The 21,507-nt window shown below is 49.0% G+C and overlaps 5 protein-coding genes across 5 annotated transcripts; 1 reads left to right on the top strand and 4 right to left on the bottom strand.

The window, feature by feature from the left end:
* Positions 1-1,207: 1,207 nt before the first annotated feature.
* Positions 1,208-4,650, top strand: ASPGLDRAFT_171572 (uncharacterized protein). The gene is made up of 3 exons (XM_022542741.1): positions 1,208-1,800; positions 1,856-2,079; positions 2,133-4,650. Exons 1-3 carry the CDS (start codon positions 1,407-1,409, stop codon positions 4,485-4,487), a joined length of 2,973 nt encoding a protein of 990 aa, XP_022401042.1. The 5' UTR covers positions 1,208-1,406; the 3' UTR covers positions 4,488-4,650.
* Positions 4,651-6,115: 1,465 nt separating this feature from the next.
* ASPGLDRAFT_47225 (uncharacterized protein) lies at positions 6,116-7,329 on the bottom strand. The gene has a single exon (XM_022546616.1). It carries the CDS (start codon positions 6,943-6,945, stop codon positions 6,334-6,336), a length of 612 nt encoding a protein of 203 aa, XP_022401041.1. The 5' UTR covers positions 6,946-7,329; the 3' UTR covers positions 6,116-6,333.
* On the bottom strand, positions 7,268-8,194 carry ASPGLDRAFT_66594 (transcription elongation factor DST1; the record flags this gene model as incomplete). Its single annotated transcript, XM_022549037.1, has 1 exon — positions 7,268-8,194. The coding sequence occupies one exon, from the start codon at positions 8,192-8,194 to the stop codon at positions 7,268-7,270; it is 927 nt and encodes a 308-aa protein (XP_022401040.1).
* A 1,081-nt stretch (positions 8,195-9,275) lies between these two features.
* On the bottom strand, positions 9,276-10,471 carry ASPGLDRAFT_66593 (MBL fold metallo-hydrolase; the record flags this gene model as incomplete). The annotated part of the gene is made up of 4 exons (XM_022549036.1): positions 9,276-9,568; positions 9,622-9,987; positions 10,039-10,186; positions 10,244-10,471. The coding sequence occupies 4 exons, from the start codon at positions 10,469-10,471 to the stop codon at positions 9,276-9,278; spliced, it is 1,035 nt and encodes a 344-aa protein (XP_022401039.1).
* A 274-nt stretch (positions 10,472-10,745) lies between these two features.
* ASPGLDRAFT_126665 (dynamin family protein) lies at positions 10,746-13,182 on the bottom strand (the record flags this gene model as incomplete). The annotated part of the gene is made up of 7 exons (XM_022540660.1): positions 10,746-11,514; positions 11,587-12,119; positions 12,175-12,310; positions 12,359-12,446; positions 12,502-12,649; positions 12,708-12,983; positions 13,048-13,182. 7 exons carry the CDS (start codon positions 13,180-13,182, stop codon positions 10,746-10,748), a joined length of 2,085 nt encoding a protein of 694 aa, XP_022401038.1.
* Between the last annotated feature and the right edge of the window lie 8,325 nt (positions 13,183-21,507).

Below are 21,507 nucleotides of genomic sequence, written 5' to 3'. Positions count from 1 at the left end.
TCGATGCTATTAATCATACGTCATTTTGTACTAGTTAGTTTATAGTAATCGTAGTAATTACTCCTACACTGAATCTGAACTCGAGTAAATCTGTAAATCTGAGTAAATACTCGGCTTTTTTACGCATATTTTCCTATGGACAAGAATACCAATTCTGTAGTATGCTTGGCAAACAATAAACGTGATTCGCCCTTGCATTTCCGCGGACTCTGCACCCGTGGTTCTGATCGCTAAGGTATGGAGATGGAATCCTCATGGAAGAACGCAGATTCTATGTATGTATCACCGTCTGTATCAGATATGACGGGTTAATTATTGACGCTGCAAGGGAATGTATATACAAGAGGACAGACATACAGAGACTCTCGGACTATTCGTGATGTACATAGTTATGTCTTATAGATTCATTTACGAGGATATTGAACACGAAATTGGTACAGAGTACTTGTAATTGAAGAAGCAAGTAAAAGGATGGTAATACTATTCGCTTGGCCACTGTCGCAGAAAATCGCGCATACTCACAAAAGGTGTGTGTGAATAAGAGGTGTCGTGGGACGAGTTGGTAACAGGCCGAGTTGCCGTGTAAGATTACCGGTACATACCAGCGGGTGGTAATTTGACCCATGACGAACGACCCCAGAGTCTGGCCTTATGGACTGGACTATGGAGAGTAAAAGAGAGCATCGGCACGATTCTCCCGATGAGGGTAAACGTAGAGAGGTGTATCAAAAGGGAAAATGACTCTGTACCAAAAACTGACACCGTATGGTTACAAGACAATGGGAAACAGAGTTTTCATGGTATATTACGGCTAGACCGAATGCGGGATCCGAGACCCCACTGTGTTAGGACGAAAGAGGAAAAGGAGAAGAAAAAACAAATAAAAAATGATAATTAAAAAAAAAATAAAAAGGATCCACTGGAACCATTCCCGACAGAGTTTAGTGCCAAGGCCAAGTCTATGTGAGTGAATGCAGCAGAGCGTGACTAGGGAGCAATCCCTGCACTGTCAGTGGCTACTGATTCCGGTCATTCCCCATAATTTATTAATTTAAAAAAAAAATAATAATAAAAAGAAATTAAAAAAAAAAAAAAAAAAATTGGGAAAGTCGCCCGTTGGAGCTTAGGGCCACCCGCGAGCAGGACGTGTTTGTGTCGGCCTGTGGTCCCGTGCCCTGTTCCGTCTCTCTCTCTTCTTACCTCTTCCCACTCCTCTCCCTCATTCCTCGAACATATTAAAGGGTTCTCTTTTCCCACCCATCGTCTCTCGTTCTTTTCCCTCTCTTCTCTCTTTCTTTTCTCTTGTCTTATAGGATTGTCCGTCTCTCAGCCATTTCCCGTCCACTTTTTCTGCAGCGTCCGCTCTCATCGTTGGGTTCGATAGGCTTTGTGAGCCAGCAGCAAAAATGGCGGAGCGGAGAATCTCCTATGCTCCCGACGTGGAGAATGGTGACCATTCTCGCAGCGCCCCTGATGATGGCAACCTCGACGAGTACAGCGCCCTGAACCGTTACATCTCGACTGCCCGCGATGGACGTCGCGGTTCGACCTCCAGCGCCGGCAACCGCTCTCAGGATGAGAAGAAGAAGCCCTGGTGGAAATTCGGTGGAAAGAAGGAGGATGAGGATGGTGAGGGTTTTGTCATCCCTGATGAATGGGTCGACACCGACATTCACTCCGGTCTTGGTGTCAGCGATGTCGAGGCTCGTCGCAAGAAGGCTGGCTGGAACGAGTTGACCACCGAAAAGACCAACTTCTTCATCCAGTTCATTGGTTACTTCCGTGGTCCTATTCTCTATGGTAAGCTTCTTTTTCTCTAAAAGAGAATGATGGGACGGTGACTAATTCAGCCCAGTTATGGAACTTGCTGTCCTTCTCGCTGCCGGTCTGCGTGACTGGATTGATTTCGGTGTCATTATCGCTATTCTGCTTCTTAACGCTGTCGTCGGTTGGTATCAAGAAAAGCAGGCCGCAGATGTTGTGGCTTCCCTGAAGGGTGACATTGCTATGCGTTCCTGGGTTGTCCGTGATGGTCAGGAGCAGGAGATTCTTGCCCGTGAACTGGTTCCTGGTGACATTGTGAGTGTTTTTCCAAATCCCGCTTTGAATGAAGAAATGTGCTAATTGAGTAGGTCATTGTCGAGGAAGGTACCGTCATCCCCGGTGATGTCCGTCTTATCTGCGACTACAGCAAGCCCGAGATGTTCGAGACCTACAAGGAGCACCTCGCCAACGTCGGCGAGGACACCCTCAAGGAGAAGGAGGATGACGACGAGGGTGCCATGGAGGCTCAGCTCGGTGTTTCTCTCGTTGCCGTTGACCAGTCCGCCATCACTGGTGAATCTCTCGCTGTCGACAAGTACATGACCGACATTTGCTACTACACCACTGGTTGCAAGCGTGGCAAGGCCTATGGTATTATCACCGCTACTGCTCGTCACTCTTTCGTCGGTAAGACCGCTGCTCTGGTGCAGGGTGCCCAGGACCAGGGTCACTTCAAGGCCGTCATGGACCACATTGGTACTACGCTCCTGGTTCTCGTCATGTTCTGGATTCTCGCCGCCTGGATTGGTGGTTTCTACCGTCACCTGAAGATCGCTACCCCCGAGTTCTCCGACAACAACTTGCTCCACTACACCTTGATTCTCCTGATTATTGGTGTCCCCGTCGGTCTCCCCGTTGTCACCACCACCACTCTCGCCGTCGGTGCTGCCTACCTCGCTGAGCGCAAGGCCATCGTCCAGAAGCTCACTGCTATTGAGTCTCTTGCCGGTGTCGACGTTCTCTGCTCTGACAAGACCGGTACCTTGACTGCCAACCAGCTCTCCATCCGTGAGCCTTACGTCAACGAGGGTGTCGATGTCAACTGGATGATGGCTGTCGCCGCCATTGCCTCCAACCACAACCTCAAGAACCTGGACCCCATCGACAAGGTTACCATCATGACTCTCCGCCGCTACCCCAAGGCCCGTGAGATCCTCTCGCGTAACTGGGTTACCGAGAAGTACACTCCTTTCGACCCTGTCTCCAAGCGTATTACCACCATCTGTACCTGCGACGGTGTCCGCTACGTCTGCGCCAAGGGTGCCCCCAAGGCCATTCTCAACATGTCTGAGTGCTCCGAGGAGGAGGCTTCGCTCTTCCGTGAGAAGTCGACCGAGTTCGCTCGCCGTGGTTTCCGTTCTCTCGGTGTCGCTGTCCAGAAGGAGGGTGAGCCCTGGCAATTGCTGGGCATGTACCCCATGTTTGACCCCCCTCGTGAGGACACTGCCCACACCATCGCCGAAGCCCAGCACCTTGGTCTCGCTGTCAAGATGTTGACTGGTGACGCTATCGCTATTGCCAAGGAAACCTGCAAGATGCTTGCTCTTTCTACCAAGGTCTACGACTCTGAGCGTCTCATCCACGGTGGTCTTGCCGGCTCTGCCCAGCACGACCTTGTTGAGAAGGCCGACGGTTTCGCTGAAGTTTTCCCCGAGCACAAGTACCAGGTCGTCGAGATGCTCCAGCAGCGTGGTCACTTGACTGCCATGACTGGTGACGGTGTCAACGATGCTCCCTCTCTCAAGAAGGCCGACTGTGGTATCGCCGTCGAGGGTTCTACCGAGGCTGCCCAGGCTGCTGCTGACATTGTTTTCCTCGCCCCCGGTCTCTCCACCATTGTCGATGCCATCAAGCTTGCCCGTCAGATCTTCCAGCGTATGAAGGCCTACATTCAGTACCGTATCGCTCTGTGTCTGCACTTGGAAGTCTACCTCGTTACCTCGATGATCATCATCAACGAGACCATCCGTGCTGACCTGATTGTCTTCATCGCCCTGTTCGCTGATTTGGCCACCATCGCCATTGCCTACGATAACGCTCACTTCGAAGCTCGTCCTGTCGAGTGGCAGTTGCCCAAGATCTGGCTGATCTCCGTCATCCTTGGTCTCTTGCTTGCTGTCGGTACTTGGATCCTGCGGGCTACCCTCTTCCTGCCCAACGGTGGTGTCATCCAGAACTTCGGTTCGCCTCAGGAAATCCTCTTCCTTGAGGTGTCCCTGACTGAGAACTGGTTGATCTTCGTTACCCGTGGTGCTAAGACCATGCCCTCGTGGCAGCTGGTTGGTGCCATCTTTGGTGTCGATGTCATCGCCACCCTCTTCTGTGTTTTCGGATGGTTGAGCGGTGGTGTCGAGGAGACCCACACTAGCCCTGACAGCACTGCTACCTTCTCCAGGAACGGCGATGTTGACATTGTCACCGTCGTTGTCATCTGGGGTTACTCTATTGGTGTTATGATCATCATCGCCGTTGTCTACTACATCCTTACCGAGATCCCCGCCCTCGACAACCTTGGCCGCAAGACCCGCTCCAAGGCTGACACCCAGATCGAGAACCTCCTCGCCCACCTCCACAAGCTCGCTATTGAGCATGAGGTTGACGACACTGGCAAGGGCCGGTACACCCTTGGCGCTCGCGCTGACGCCGAGGAGGATGATGAGTAGACGCTGCGCTTTTACAACACTCATTTCCTTTTTAATTACTAATTCCCGACACATATCTGGATATCGCTTGAGCATACATGCGTGCGCTGGCTCCTTTCCCCAGCTTGCTTATTATTTACCCGTATTATAGACTTATTTTTTTTTACCCCCTGTTTGCTCTACGTTCATAGAGTTACCCTTCGCTTCTTACATGTATGTATGTGATTAATAGTGGTAAATTTAGCTAAATCAAGGGATTCCAAGTTACTTTTTTCCTCTTTCCATAGCTCTCCGCGTAGCTCAGCGTAGTAACCCTCGGGTTCGTATTGCCTAATACACAACCCCTCCCCCTGAATCGACACCTGGAATTTGGATCGCCCACCCAAATCTCCCACGGTCCACTCAGCGTCCCGTCCGTCCCAAACAAACATTCCGCGGACTCGTCCCTTCTGGCGCCCACGCGTCCATTCCCTCGCAACTCTTCCTCGTCATTCCATGGAACCGCCACGCCATGTCCCATACCCATACCCATACCCATGCCCTACGCTACGCTACACCATGCGTTCCTCGTCCCGGCCGTGGGCCACGAGTCTCACTTGCTCCATAGCACGGTTTACTAACTATGGAGTATTTCAGAGCTAGCTAGCTAGCTTAGCTAGTCAGAGAAACCTCGGCAATTACCAGATTCGGATTGCAAGACGAGCGAGCCAGCGTAGTGAGTGTGAGACCGGGCCGGCCGTTTGTACTTTCCCCAATTATTCTCACGATATTACTTTCCTGCTGTTATTGTTACTGTTACGGTAGTGAGTACGGGTACGAGGCTACGCGGGAAAAGCGGCTGCTGGTCTTTTATCAATTTGTGGTTTCTGATTGACGAAAGATTGACAAGACATGACAAGACAATTATTGGGGCCAAGGCTAGGCCAGGCCAGGCGAGGATGGTTGTCCCGCCAATTGTCGTTGAGGTGAAGGTTTTTGTTATTGAGGGCGGCTCAGAATTGATAAGGGATAACTGGCTATTTTGTGAGTATTGTTGTGTAATTGATTGAGTGATGGGTGTCTCGACATTGCTTAGAGCTGCGATGCATGTTGGCCTGAGGCATTAATTATATGTCAGTGAGCCTCGAACACAACACAGCGTCTCTCGACTTCGTCCATCTGTTCATTGTATGGAGTACAAACTGTACAGTTTGGCTTGCCTCTCATCTTCTCGCTATATTTTATCTACGAGCTATGAATTTGATTGATATGATCACGATGATGATTGATGTTCTGGCTTTATCGCACCTTGAGGAGACACTATTGAGGCCTCTCGCGATCACGATGGATATCATCGAGGCTATGGATGCTGCTAGTCGAAGGTAGTCCTGTCGAGAACAGAACACGGCGCACAGAAGAATCGACTTCGATTAGGATGATGCTCAACATATGTTACCTACACCGCACTGCAGCTCTGGCATGCTACGGCCCATTACCAGGAAAGCAGGACCTGCATTCCATCTTCCAGATCCGATCCAGAGAATCCAGAGATGCGATACACCCTGCACTCTGCAGCAGTCTGCCACGATGAATCTCCGAGAACAGAAGGGGCCGCACTGCACTGCAGTACCTACCTACGAACGGTTGAAACGGTCATACCTGAGGCGAGGCTCTGACATGCAGCTGTGGAATGAACCCTGGTTTCAGCCCAGTATATGCCTAGAATTTACTCTACAGAGCTCAGTTCCGCGAATCTGGCTCTCGATGGGAGAAGGGATATCGCATACCACATTGTGGTCGGAGGTTATCTATTCCATCAATCTAGACTGCTCACTAGATACAGACCCTCGTCCGTCCTCGTCCACACCAAACACAGATACACGGACAGCTACTGCCCACAACTCCCAAACGCACTCATCCCACTCCCAACAACCTCCCCACACCCACTCCTCTTCCGATCCTGACTCCTCCTCGTCCTCCCCGTACCCTTCGTCCCAGCCTCAGTCTCATCCCCCAGCACCTCCCCCAACCTCCCCTTAATCGCAAGATACGCCGCCCCCGTATCCGCCCAAATCTCATACTCCTGCACCTTCAACTCCCCCCTCCCCCCAACCTCCTCATTAATCTCCTCCGCAATCCCCAACCGATACACAAACCCCTCATCCCACTTCTGCCCCGTGCGTTTGGCAAAGAACTTTGCAGTTCCCCGGATGACGACCGCCATGGTGGATGTGTCGACGAGCCATTCGGCCTCGGGCTCGAAGGACATGTCTTCGAAGCCGAGTTCGGAACCCATCACTTCAAAGTAGCGGGATACGCCGTCGGTGCCGGTGAAGGTGCGGCCGAGGAAGGGGGCTAGGTGTGGGAGGCCGTGTTCGTGGGCTTGCGGGTAGGGGTCGTGGGTGAAGTTGGTGAGGATGGTTGGGATGGGGGAGGACGAGGAGAAGGCGGAGCAGAGGTTTCGGGCGGGGGTTAGGAGGTTGGCGCGGGTGTATTTCATTGTGGTTGTTTGCTTGGTGGTATTTGTATGAGATGAGTGGGTTGAATTGGTGTTGATTGTAGGTTAGGTGGTTGGATTGTAGTATTCCGGGTATGCAGTTTGACATCACTGTGACGCTGTACCTCTGTTCTACCAGGAACAACGAAGTACTTAGTAAAGTACGGAGTATATAGCAGTAATATTCAGCCCTACTAGCAATAACCTTTTCCCTCCTAACTCCAGTTACCAACCTCGAATCTAGATATTGATATTAAAACACACCGAAAAACGGAAGCACCCCCTGCACGAACACCCCATAATGAAAACCACATAAAAGACGTGACTACTGCTTCCACGACTTTCCGCAATTCATACAAGTACAAAACAGCGTCATCGGTTCATCTGCACTCCGCGTTTGTGCCTCGGTATAAGTAACCTTGCGCTGCCCACACTTTCCACACTGCAAAGAGGCACTGATACTGCGCTCCGCCTGCGCCACCATTGCCTTGTCCATGTTCTCCTTTTGAATCCTCGCGTCCTTCTCGCGCTGCTCTGCGGACCGCAGCTCTTCGTGCGACATGGTCACGAACTGATCCGGCGTAACGTCGCCGTTGAGCACGCGCACCCGCAGACTCGGGTTGGATTTGTTCTTAAGGTTCTGGTAGAGACTGCGGATCTTCGTGCGGTATTGTTCTTTAGTCTCAGGGCCGAGGGAGTTGTAGGCGGATGCTTCGACGGCGGAGGCCTTTTGGAGGACGAGGCGTGGGGGCTCGGTGGAGTTGAGGCAGAGGCCGTCGTACATGAGTCCAATACAGCTGTCGCGAATTCTGTTGGAGGTTTGGTTGACCTCGGCACCATCGGCCTTCCAAGAGCGCTTGTCTGGGGCGACGGACAGCTTCGAGGCCTTATCTGTGGGAGTCGCGCTGGCGGGTGATGCGCTGCCGTTGGAGCCAGCGGCGGCGGCAGCGGCACCGGGGCGTGGTGAGCTACTCGAGCGTTCCTTGGCTGGTGACCCAGCGGCCTTTTGCTTGTTCACCTCAGTTCGCCATCTGGAGACGATCTCGCTCGCTAATCGGGCCACTTCGGGTGTCTTGTGCTGTTTGAATTTGTTGACCACGATTCCAACCCGGGTCGATCGTAAGAGATCCTCCGTTGCCTTTACGCCTTGCTGTAGTTCCTTGAGTATCGAGGTGATGGTCGACGCGGATTCGTTTTGCGTCGCGGCCTTGGCCAACGCTTTGGTCTTGAGTTCGATCTCTTTGGCGTCCATTGCGCAAGTCGGAGGTTAACGGTGTATGAGCGGATGAGGCTATCGAGAAAGAAAATCTATCAAGAAGTCTGTTAGCATCACTGTACTTGTAGTCCTCGAGTGTTTTGCAAAGCAAAGCAGAGCAGCGAACAGCGAACAGCGAACAGCGGACATCAAGGCAACGAGCGCCAGCACTCCACCCCATATATGACCCCCTAAGCACGTCGCAAAGATATCACCAGCAAGCGGCCAGCTCATTTTCCAAATTCCAGCCAGCGCAATCCCGCAAATCCGGCATTACCGCGACGACACTGACCGCACGTGTCCATGCAAACAGCAAACTTCCTCCCTTCAAAGCCCAGCAAATCCAATATCCATAGCCAACGCCCGATGTCAGATATCCGCGCTCGCAACCATATCGATAGAAAACCAAAGCAAAACGACGAAGTGACGTAGATGAGGGGAGGGTGGGTGGTTGCGCACTCATCCAACTTTCAATTCCCACACGACCGACTTTGCGACCGCGGAAGCGATGGCGGGAGGTAAAGCACGCGGCGAAATCGGCAGTAATAAAGGGATCCCTCAAGGTGTGAGTGTTGGGGAGCGTGTTAGAGACAAATGCGATGGAGAGGGAGGGATAGTTGTGGAAGTAGAATAGCGGAGGAAGACTTGACGAGGAAAGAGCATCTCCGCCAAGCCTGGGTTTCCTATTTGGGGAAACCGCCTATGGAACTGGGTACTCGCTCTAAGTGAATTCATACACATATTCTGCACCTTTTTCTTTCTTTGCTCCTTGTATTCATTTTTTCAAGACCAAGGCTTAGACACTGTAAGTCCATCAGGTACAAGAGAAACAGAAGAATTTCTTGCGGCCTGGCGCATATAGAGACCTTGCCCTTATTCTGCCAGAAGATGCGCTATTGAGCAGTGTAATTACTTCCTGAATATACGAGAAGCGTTAGAGAGCTAGCTCTCATATTAGGCTCCGTTAAGGCGTTAAGGGACTGAGTAGATCAAGGTTTTCTTCGTGTGGCCTTGAGCAGTCGATGAGGTGGTATCTAGCATTGTGGCGTGTCTCAGGTTTGATAATTCGGTACCTCGCTTAGAATGTTATCTTAATACCCACGGAGCAAGGCACAAGTGTCCCGGGCATATGCTTCTCAATAGCGAACTTGGCCCTCCAACCTGAACAATGACCTGGCAGGAGAACAGCTGGATCGAGTCTCTTCAAGTCCTTGACTGTGCTTTCCATTTGGTCTTGCTCACTTGTGGCAAGATGAAAGCCTCCAATGACAGCATGAAGGGGGACGGAATTATCCAAAAGATCGACTGCATGTTTTGTTGTGTTGACTACTCCCGCATGGCTGCAACCAGTGAAGACGACGATTCCTTTGTCTGCTCGATATCAGAATAAGTCGAGATCAAAAGATAGTGATGGGTATACAGACCTCTGAGATTGCACAAAAGAAACCGTTCGTCAGCAATGGCTTCATCAGAGAACCAGTCGTTCTCTTCCCGGTCAAACCGCATCGCGTGTTTCAGTCCATGTTCGTATGGTGTTCGTCGAGGGATCTCTCCCGATATCAGAAAGAAGTTGTCAAGTACTGTATGCGTTTTATCATTCTTGTCAATAGCACCTCCGACAGATTCAACCTCCTCAAAACTGGGGTCAGCCTGAAGCGATATGATCTTGTGCCCGATTGCCAATCCACGGTAGTCAGGACGATCAGGATGCAAGTCCAGCACAAGCTTATTAGATATGCCCTTGTGTTGTTTTGCATCATTAATCATGCGAATAGCCCGGAGAAGGCCGCCTGTATCTCATCAGCCTGTTTGCAACAGAAAGAACCTCCCCGGAGACAGACCTGAATGATCCCGATGCCAATGCGATAACTGCACCACCTCTACGGAGGACAGATCCGGCTTTAGTCGTCTGACATTCCTCTCCCACGCACCCTCCTCAGGACCAGCATCAAAGAGAATAGAATGCTTGACATCCCCTTTAGTAGCTGTCTATGAAACCTCGTCAGGTCTTGCTAGTCCACCGCGGCCAAGGAGTAGATACTATACCACGAGAATCGACAAACCATGAGCAGAACAGCAGATATCCTCCATCCGTAACTCTTTACATGCGTCTCCTCGGTCATTCACTTTATGAGGAGAGCTCGTAGCAAGATGGCCTAAGTGACCCGATACTTGAACAGTGTCCGGGGCGATTGTTGATAGCGGGTCTAGGTCATTGTCGATGATGACCAGCGCTTCGAGGGAGTCAACCTCTACCAAGTCGAATTCGGACATTCTAGAGCGACTTTCTATATCCATTTTCAGAAAAGACCAAGCAAATGAAGGAAGTAGATGAGGGAAATAGAGGAAGACAGCGACAGGATTGCGGGCATGTGACGTGGATCGATGCCTTTATAGTAAGGCATAAACGGGCTTGCCAACTGCAACTCCTTCCGATCTACAAACCCCACAACTACCGCAAATACAGAAGAATAAAGGTATTTAAAACCCAAGAGTTCCATTTTAGCAAGTTATCAAGTACTAATCCCCATCGCAGGTCCTGAACCGACTAAATGCCCGCGCGTCTGGCAATCTCCAGCGCCTTCTGCAGCCTCTCGCCTCGCGAGGTAATCTCAGTTCGAGCAACAGAAGTGGCATAGTTCTCACCTGCAATATCCGAAAGCTCCTCATTCGAAAGACCACCAATATACTCAGCAGAGAAGATCTTCAAGGGGCCCGTTTCGCCAACGACGTATCTTTCTCCGGCCTGGATAATGACATTGTCCACGAACCGCTGGCGAGCTACTTTATAGTACGCCGCGAGAATATCATGAATGTCATCAACCGCTTGCTGCTCATTGTACCAGTGCTCGTTGGTCATGAACTGTTTAAAGTCCTTGCTGTCATCGTTATTGATGCCCATTGAGGTGACACGAGCTTGGACGCGTTTGTTTCGAATTGTGGATAGCATATCGGAATAAGAAGGATTAGCCGTCTGTAAAGTTCCGCTTAGCTCGTCAGCGAGGATGTTGCAGAGCTCAGCGAACATCTCTTCTTCCGCGTTTTGTCGCTCGGCCCTGAGTCGCGCCTGCAGCTTCTGACGAACCGGGCTGTCTGTTACGAAATCTTTGAGCGCGTTTCCGTCGTAAGTGCCCACCGTTTTGACGAGCTGGGACAGATAGTCCATTGCTATGTTCTCCCAGTTGGCACATTGCTCACGGAACAGGTTCTCTAGCAAACGCGGATTGACGGTTCCAGGAAGCTCCACCCCTCGAGATTCATGGTACGATGAGCGAATCCATTCTTCAATGCCATTCGCATCAGCACTCTCGTCTTCACTCTTACAATCACCATTCTCATTACCATCTTCATCATTCTCCCCATCTGTCTTGTTAGCATCTTTGGCGTACTCTGGATCGATCCGCCCGTTCACAAGCTTGAACGCCCATTGGTGTCCTTCCTTGGCCATCCGGGCAGAAAATTCGTCCACCAAGAACCGAAGCCGAGTCCTCAGCTTCCGCGGACTTCCACTCTCGAGCTTGGGGGAGTAAATGCCACCGAGGACATTGGACACGTCGCGTTGGTAGTTCACAGCACTTCTTATCAAGTATCGACGTTGGTCCGCACTGGTCTGGCGAGAAGGGCCAAGGCTCTCCAGAGATTCCTTAGTTTCTTTCGCGAGATTCCTGACTTCGTTCACCAAACCGGGGAACTCGTTGCGGATATGGTCAAACAAGACCTGGCCCAAGAAGCTCTTGAGCGGACTGATACCGACACGATCTTTGCGCAAGTTGGCCCACGGCGCGGCGTTGAAGAACTGCTTTTCGTTGATATGGCGCTGAGCCATGGTGACGCCTTCTTTGATCTCCTTCGTGGATCGGTTTCTCACAGCGAACCAGCCATGGTTGAGTCGGACCATTTCGTTGCGGAAGATCTCGAGAACCTAAGTCCTGTTAGCCACCAACCAGTCTAACTACCGACTTATGATATAGACTTACACCGTGCTCATCACCTGCCTGAAGCGCATCACACTTGGTGATGATACCAACGGTACGAAGACCATCCGGGTCGGCAGCGCGAGCCATATGGAAGACTTCCTGGTTGGCCAAGTTGTTTCGCGCATCCATGACAGCCCTGAGATATGGTTAATGCAGTTCCGACATGATAAGCAGTTGCCCTCACATGATGATGGTACGCTTGTCAGTGATGTATCTTTGAACCAAGCCGCGGATGACCTCCTTATCCTCAATCGTTTGGAACTTTGTGGGATCTGTTTAAGTGCTTGTTAGCAGCACGCAATTGCTACTCACCAGCGTCTGACATACTATGGAAGAGACCAGGAACATCCACAACACTCAAATGACTGTGCTCCGGATCCGACAACTCGATCTTCAGAACATCATCCGAGAAACGCTTGTCAAGCTCAACGAATCCTGCTGTCTGCGTCGACGGAAGACCCATGCACACCGCAGCCTGCGACATGAAGAAGTTAGAAGATGCCTCACTTGGAAAAACTCAGCAGACAACGTACCTCATCCAAAATAGCACTAAACTGCGCAGCTCCGAAATCCTTTGCTTCCATCGTCCTCTCAAACTCCAGCAGCTTCTTTTTGGTCGCTTCGTCGGCATTAGCAACAGACCCGGGGATAATCGACACAGAAACCGCTGCTTCCGACGCAGGAGCACGACGGAGCACAATCTGCGTTGCGAATCTGGTGCATAGTTCCGATGCGACAGGGAACGAGAGTCCGGTCAGGCCTTCTAGGAGAGATGACTTTCCGCTAGACTGGTCTCCAACGACGACGAGCTACAACAACCACGAATTAGAATACATACTATTGTCGGGTAGAAGGCTGTCCAGAAGTACTTACCTGTGGAAGAGAGATATCCTCATTGACACCCAACTCCCGGAACTGGTCGATGATAGCTAGGACCCTGACACGATCATCGTTGTCCAACTCGCTAGCCCCAGAGAGGTCCAGGGAAGGCTTGGTAACGTCGTGCATGCCGATGATCTTCATAGACTGCAGAGGTTGAAAGAGAAATCAACACGCTTGAGATATTCTGAAGAGGGATTACGCTACTTAAATATTTGCACCTCCACCGATGATGAATACTGTGATAATGAATGCTTGACAAAAGATGGTGCTCTTAGGGATAGCGGTCAGCGCAGTCAAAGCATTTTCTTTACAAGAAGCATAGGAAAGATGCTGGAATGCCAAGAGTATTCTTTCTTCCCTTTCCTATCGTGGATCAAAGCTACCAGGCAGAAATATTGGCTCTTTGATTTTGGCCATTGTACGGGTCTCCATGGAGTCTTTGTCGCCAAACGTTTGACGCATACAAGACGCTCAAAGATCCTTTCTGGTTTCGTTTAGCTTACCATAGTCTAGCTCCGTCTAGGATCCTATTGATCTCCCGGCATTCATTGACAATCGCCAGTGCCTTAGCCAGTGCTTTAGCCATACGGAGTAGATATTGAACTCCGGTCAGCGCTCCTTCATATAGTATGCGTATACAAAGTACTCGATTGGGGTGATACCCATCCAAAGCATATAGTAAATAACTCTGATAACGTGTCACAAGGATGTTTCGGCTATGTACATGACAATTATAGACCATTCCGCAGAGTCAAAGACACTTTGTATAGGCGCTCTGTACCCCAATACTTCGCAGCTTGAGTTCGGATTCGTGAGATTTCCTTTTTCCATTCCTCTACCCTTGCAACCGCTTAATTTTCGCGCGTCCAGTTCTCCGTAAATGTGGAATCGTCTTGCTTTTCTTTCCAAAGGTCCAATTTTTCAAGATGCTTAAAGATCTCAGCTTTTCCGTCTTCCGCCACTTCCGTCATGTGGAGGAGAGACTCCGATATTCATCTTCACGGCGGTCCATCGGCAAATCTGTCTGCTCCAATTTCCATTCGCATATATAATTGGGAGTGTGTATCTAACATTACCCTCGTTGTCGATATTTGGGAAAGTGAATGCAATTCAGACCTGGTGGTTCCTTCTCAGGGAACCGTCAGAAACATGGTAGTCTCACGTCAATGTACTTGTCCCCGAACAGACTTTGAATGGGCCCAAAGAACCATATAATAATCTTGCAAAATAGGTTCAGGGATTTCCGTAACCTCACAATACTGCTTGGTTATTAACATTCTGTAGACAATAGTAGAATTGTTGCGTTCGAATCATCGCTGGAATTCAGAATCAATAAACACCCACAAATGCCAACTAATTTTGGATTTTGAATTCATAAGAAGAATTTCCGAGGTACGTATGATACGCAAGGCATTGGTCAATATCTTATGAGCCTCCGCCTTGGGAGGAAGCTTGGCTTCTATGACGACTAAGTTTGTGTTTGAGGCTAATGACTTTGTCATCGTACCAAACGATATGCGAGCATAATCTCTTTCTGCTCGCCAATTTCCCGGATTCTTATAGAACGCGCCCATCACTGTTTAAAAATGGCATCCGCCACAGGACTCTTTGGCCGGAGTCTTGTCAACGATTGTCACAACGCAGACGCGGGTTATTTCAGCAAGGATGGGACATTTCTTCATCACGCGTCTGCATTCACCCACGCCGCGAGCTGCGCGGTTATGAGAGGTTTAGCTCCCCGCAAGACGACAGACCCCCAGCTGTTGGATTGGCCATGATTCCGAAAGTATGGGCAATGGCAATGGGAAACAGAAGCAACAGTGTCTGATCGGTCTCTAAAGTTTGATCTATATTTGACGAATGTGGGCAAGTGTTAGCTAAGATCGTGAGGGGGATGGTATTTCATACATCGTATCATACCTTGCAGCGGCATGCCATGATCCGTTTTTGGAGTTGTTTGATTCGAATAGAGCTCGGATACCCGTCAGCTTCTGCTTGAGAGTCCTGTGTTTTCCAATCGTGTTTTAGCACGAGTAGAGCAAGTTCTTCGAATTTCCCCCACTTTTCTCGCTAGCCCGTTTTTGGATGGTCAGGTATTCCTCGCGGCTTTGGACATGCCTTTCAAGACAAGAACAGCAACCGCGCCTAGATTTTTGTTTTTGGTAGGAGTGTTGCCTTAAAAGCCATTCCCAACGATCTGGACGGTGTTGTAAATCAAGCTGAAATAACTCCTATAAGTTGATCCGTAACATTGATCATGTGGAAAAGTGTTTGGGTAGCCATTATTAGATGTGTCTCTGTAGATAAGGATAAAATATAGTACATGAGAATATATAAGGCTTTTGTAACTTACACGAGTTTTGACTTCTATCTGACACTCTTCAGCGATGTTTGAAAGAACGTGTGATGGTTTGGCTGTGACATTTTTGATGATAAGCCTCAAACCCACTCGGTGGAATGATTTTTGGCACTTGGATGCGTACCGGGTAAATTGTGCTTCTCTTGTAAGTGTGGCGCTCTTTCCCAGAGGAGAGGATGTTCACTGCTTCACGGAGAAATTGAACCTATCAAAACTAGTAGCAAAGATTCAAGCCAATATACCAGAAAGAAAATGTACATCTCTCGCCTGTTTGTCCGTACAAGACACTGTATCACTAGGAGCTTTGGGGTTGGCTCTATCTAGGAGGTTTCCATGCCATATGTGAATTTTCCCGCCCTGCTAAACGCTGAATGTGCTTGCTGGAACCTCGAACCGGCTGCTTCCAGGTGCTTAGGATGTTCGGTATTGAAGAGCCAGCAATAATGTGTCTGACGACATCCAAGCACATAAAATCGGTTCATCAGCTCTGTTATAGTAGCTGATCGAGACAGATAACGTAAACATTCACGAAAAATTGTTGATTCATCATCAGCTGTCAGAATCTGAAATCATGCCGCACGAGATTGTCCTTATGAAATTCAGCGGTTGATAATATAACGAGCTGATACTTGTGATAGCCGTGTTTTAGAACAACTTCGCGGTCCACGCCAATCCAGTTTCATACTGCCTCTCGATTGAGTGTTTTCTCATCATGGAGACCCAACAACTTGCACCTCCTACTGTCCCTTTTGGGGAAGAGGTTTCGAGCTCTCCCTGTACTCCGCTGCATCCCCTCATTAGGCTCTTGCTGGACGACAGTTTTCTTCCTCCAGAAGAGTCAGCTGGCAGGGGGGCACAATGTGGTGAGACTCTGGTCAGATTTCTGATTTGTACCTTATGAACTCTAATTGCCTATCAAACTATAAACGTCAGTTGCGGCGCCGTCCACTAACCAGGAATGAGCTAGTCATGAGGCTTATACCATGTCGAATGACTTATGCAACGCCTCAAGGTTGCATTATAAATGTTGATCGCTCCCCAAAATGGCTTTTATGTAGTCGGTTATCCAGGTTATCTATACGATTGATGTTGGATTAGGTACTTCTGTACGTACTTCGTACGTTGGTTCTCGATCCCAACGGCACGCGTGGAGGTATTATGAGAGGAGAGTGGAGTTGACTGACTCCTCGTCGCTCATCTTTGCTTCTCGCTGAGATTATCTCCAAGATGATAAGAGACTCCCATAGCGGACGATTAAAACCCAGCAAAGCTCGGTGGTAACGTTCGTATAGTTGCTGAACCTGAATCGGAAGCTGTGACGGTTTCATATGTAGAGAGTATCTTTATCATAGTATCGATGGTCGGTCGATCCAGAAGCCAATCATTATACAAGTGAAGAGCAAGATGGATTTTGCCCACGTTTATTTGTAGCACAGAACACACAAGATCCGTCAAAAGACCAGACACCAAGGCAAATTCGGCCGTTTCCTGCATCTGGATAGGATTCACTACTCGTTGAATTGACTCTGCGAGGCTGTGTTGACGTTTGAATTCCGGTATTTGCGAACTAGATGGTTCAGACACTGTCTAGTAAAGAATGCTGCGAGAACACTGGAAGAGCTCATTGGAAGAGTAGGTCTAGCAAGGATGTTTTGAACCTCTTGCCAGATGCCTGCCTTTTTTCCATTGCTGAGCACGACTTCAAGAAGACGAAAAATTTATTGAATGGCTTTGTGGATATCATATGTCGAGCCAGGTTTGCCCGGACGTCGTTGAAGGTACCCGCAGCTACCTCCTTTGACTCCTGAAGCCGTCCCAACCTCGAGGGTGCAAGTGCATCGATCGGCCCAATTACGACTGGAGTCTGCCGGATGCCTTTGACGTCGTCCGGTTCGTTGTAGGGCGATTGAGTAGCCTAGTAGCTCCTCCGGACCACTTACTAGAACCCCTTTGTGGTCAGGTATCGCAACTCATTGGCTTCGTGTAGTTTATTAACCCAGTCTTTCTCTACATAAAGGTAGAGTATGGCCTTCTTTGCCTGCGGTCCATACCTTCGTTTGGCCCACATTGCATACTGCTCCGCGCAGTCTTTGGTGTCTGTATAGTACAGACATCTCTCGTTCCAACTGAAATCAGTTGGTGGTATGCTAAGGATCTCCAGGTTGTTTATGCGCCTGGTTTCTACATTGTACGAGGCGGAGAGTTATGATAGGAGGCCGCCCTTTATCCACACCACGTAAAGGTGCGGCTGTTATCTTCATTTTTGTGCCATGTACGCTGACCAAAAAGGCCTCCTGGTCTACACACGCATTCGCTCAGGATGTGGTTAGCTTTCAGTAAATTTGAGCACGCCCCTCTTCCCAAAGTGATGCACACGATGTCTGGCATGTTATCCTTCATTGACGGACCGCATGCAGTGCAGATGCAAAGATCGCATCAGAAAAAGCCCCAGAACGACTGTACTTGTGGACATTGGAAGACCACACATCCTCGATAAAGCTGACCGAGAGCATTAATGGAAGGGATTTCCATACTTCTCTCTTCGACAAGAAATCCAATGAGCCAAATCGAGTCCTAATAAGAGGGGTCAGTAATGGAATGAACCGAAACAATCATCATTGGATATACTCACTTCACAGTTTGACTGTGGAATCCCACCGTTTATAATGACTTTGCGTAATAAGTGTGTTGCGAGTACACCATTCGCTGTCCACATAAAGGCATAGGATGGCTTTCTTTCTTTTCTTAATGTCCACACCTTCGTGCAGCCCACATAGCGTACTTCTCCGCACAACCTTTTGTGCATGTGTATCGAAGAAGCCGTGTTGCAATGAGTCCTGCGAATGTAATCTCAGTTGACTAACGGCTCAGACCATATTATTGCGGACTGGCATATCAGATATGCGTCGCGACCTTCGCATGCCAACTTCACTCGTTGACTGTGCCAGACATCGTCAAGGCGAGCTGAACCTCATGTTAGTCACTATCTTGCTGCATTGTTAGAGAAAGGAGAAACATACATGAGCAGAACTGATATGTATAGTGGACAAAACCCCCATTATATCTCAAGGAGCTTTGTTGGCAGTGTCTGGCACAAGACTTTGACTCTGCAAAGTGTCAGTGTCAAAAGACTAGTAGCTAAGTATAGAGTCAGTACTTACTGTCCGGGGAAATATCTGATTCATTATCAGCCAGCTCAATCTGCTTGACCGGATCGTGATTATATGAAAATTTCTTCTCATCATTGCAGAACCAATTCTCCCGGTGGCAGTAGAGTGGCCCGAATGATTGCCACCACCTTCGCCGGGTAAATGCTTGTAGTGTGCAGTTTTCGTCGAGCAGATAATCAGGTCGATTTTGCCCCTAAAGAACGTTAGTATCTTTCCTTGCTACTTCCATGCTATAGAATTATTACGAGGGATTTACCGGGAACATGTTCCAGTCTTTATCGGGTGATCCGAGGTTCTAAAGGTGTATCTGAGCGATTGAGAGAGAGAGAGAGAGAGAGAGGGGGGAGGTCTCGTGCTGTCGGCCCTTGAATGCCTCGCACTGGCTTAAGAGAATCACAACCAGGTGATATATAAGAACCAGGACTGTTCGGATCAGGTTTTGGAATGGTTGTTACCTGAAATCAATTCCAGGATCAGTATCATATCAAGTACATTTTGTGTAAACCCGGCAGATAGTTCGAATGGTTATCCACAATTTCGCATCCGGCGAACAAGTGGTCGTTCGTGCAGAAAAGCTCTGCACAGTTGCGTAACGAAGCTAGGACATTCCCCAGTCTTTCAGATCATCGACCACATTAGAACAATCTAGTAGGTATAAGCTAAGATTGCGAGAAGGATGATGGGGGACACTCACCTCGTACTCGCAGCCACACGGTAGCTGCTGTGAGCCATATTCCGATTCCGACGTCACCACTTGTTCTTGTAACTCGCCGGCTGGCTTAAAGGCTCCAGGCCAGTATTGTCTCTTTTTTAATCAGGATATGTGTACTCCATGACCAAGATAGAACTGAATGACTGGCGGTGTTACATTATTCTGACTGTACTATCCATATATTAGTAATGATTGCTGTAGTTGTACCAGTATCCACCACTGTAGTTGCATCCATACCTGTTGTCAAGGACACAGTAACAGCAGTTAGAAGATCATTCAGGCCATCCATTCGATCCATTTACTCATCCACGATCATATCCTCTGACTCTGTAGTGCTCTGCGAGGCTTTCTCTTCCCTGTACGGCATAACATGGTATGTATTTAGGTAATAGGGCTTTTGCTCGTCGATGCTTGATGTCGCGGAAAGAAACAAGTTATATAACAGGCCCATTGGATACGGGAGAAAGCTGGCAGAGAAAAGCGAGAATTGGACATGCGATTGCTTCAAACATCTCGACAGGAGTAATGCAACTGCGCACGATTGTGACAGCGAGCCACTTACCACGAGCTCAACGTTCTGAGTGGTCCACTTGGACCGGCAGCTCGAAATGACAGATGCCAGCTCTTTGAGTATTGACACCAAAAGAACAGCCTTAATGCAGTCATCTGGGAAGCGTTTTGCCATACATCGTGCCACAAGTAGATGCTGTCACCAAAGTGGAGCCAGAAACTGAGGCTTAGTCTCGCTCCTGTGACTACCTCTGGTTCATGAATCCCTTTACCATTTTGTAATCATCAACATATGCTTGAAATAGCGGGGCAGAAGAGTTTTGTCTTGAGTGACATGTTTCTCGGTCCAAACGGCCGCAGACCTGATGTCGTGGTGCACATTCTATGCGCTTATACCGCTAGGCGCGAATATGCCTGGGAAAAGTACACTTATCTGATAGACAAGTGGTCATTGTCCCACGCGCTCCCTGAATGTCCTGGACCTGGTAAATGGGAGACCCTGCAGTTGATGAAGAATACATACTGGTAGGTAGTGATAGATCATGCAGTAACAAATGTCGCATCTCACAGAAAGTCTTTGTGGCAAAGAACGAGGAAAGAGATGTGAGTTTGTTTCATGCTCATTACTACCTCACTCTCTCCTTTACTTCTCTTCCTAACCTTATGATTATCAGTGTATGTTTTAAACAAAGCATCTTCATGACCACACCCACTTCACATTTTATACTAAGACCCATTAATGTTCATTTACTGATATCTATAGACGGGTTGCGTCCACATCGTGCATCTTGCTATCAGCTGTTCCGCATTGCTTTCATCGCAGGCGTTTCTTGTCACTGCAGGGCTGATACCCTGTAATTGTCGGTTTCGATCACAGGCGTAGACTCTTGGATGGAGCGCCATATACAGGATCACTGCATATGGATAGCAGGCATTAAGACGCGGTACATTTTCTCAAAAGCCTTTTTGTGTAAAACTCTGCATCATTTAGTCTCCAATTTAGCAACTCTGGACGAACAGACAAGGTAGGATAACGGACTGTTGTGAGGGCACGGAGCTAGCGATGATCCGAAACATTGATCGCGGTTTTATATATATGCTGCAATTCGATTACGGTTGTCTGGGCAACAGTTCCCACTTCCCGGTGTAACATGCGGCAGTGATAAAACAAGCCGCTGTGTCTGGGTCCAGTGCCCTTTGAGATATATTACACCAATCCCCCCTTTGCGATTTTCCGGTTAGCACATCAGAGTCCGTCAGCATCCGGAGAGAGAGAGGGAGAGAATACCTTCAATGAATACCATGGTAGTTATCGATACTCATTATCAGTGGCACTAAATGAGTGTCATGGCCATCCTCATTTATGAAGTTGTTGATCCATCAACGAGATCAATCCATCCTCTGAGACGAGTCTATACGGAGGGTATATAGAAGAACGGCGCAATTTGCAGCCGGTGTCAAGCACGGCAATGGGCGCATGTGATCGAATTTCTTTCTAGTTTACGACGCCTCATCCAAGTCTAAGAGGCCGATGGGCGTTCATGTTTGCTGCGAGGAAGATTGAAAGTTCTGGACGTGTTCCTGGGGCCTCGAAGATATGTGATGTTCGGGGCGAAAATCATTGGTTATCAAATGCTAGGCAGATCTTGAACACAAAATCATGAAATCGGTCAGCGAAGTCCGTCTGGTAGGGCGATATT

This window comes from Aspergillus glaucus, assembly GCF_001890805.1.
Source record: "Aspergillus glaucus CBS 516.65 unplaced genomic scaffold ASPGLscaffold_10, whole genome shotgun sequence".
NCBI classification, from domain to species: Eukaryota; Fungi; Ascomycota; class Eurotiomycetes; order Eurotiales; family Aspergillaceae; genus Aspergillus; species Aspergillus glaucus.
The sequence above is the reverse complement of the archived record's forward strand: the minus strand, read 5'-3'. Positions and strand labels throughout refer to the sequence as shown.

Coding starts and splice junctions, on each gene's coding strand:
- ASPGLDRAFT_171572 (XM_022542741.1), top strand. CDS start 1,407: ATGGCGGAGCGGAGAATCTCCTATGCTCCCGACGTGGAGAATGGTGAC. Junction 1,801..1,855: donor CCGTGGTCCTATTCTCTATG/GTAAGCTTCTTT, acceptor AATTCAGCCCAG/TTATGGAACTTGCTGTCCTT. Junction 2,080..2,132: donor AACTGGTTCCTGGTGACATT/GTGAGTGTTTTT, acceptor CTAATTGAGTAG/GTCATTGTCGAGGAAGGTAC.
- ASPGLDRAFT_47225 (XM_022546616.1), bottom strand. CDS start 6,945: ATGAAATACACCCGCGCCAACCTCCTAACCCCCGCCCGAAACCTCTGC.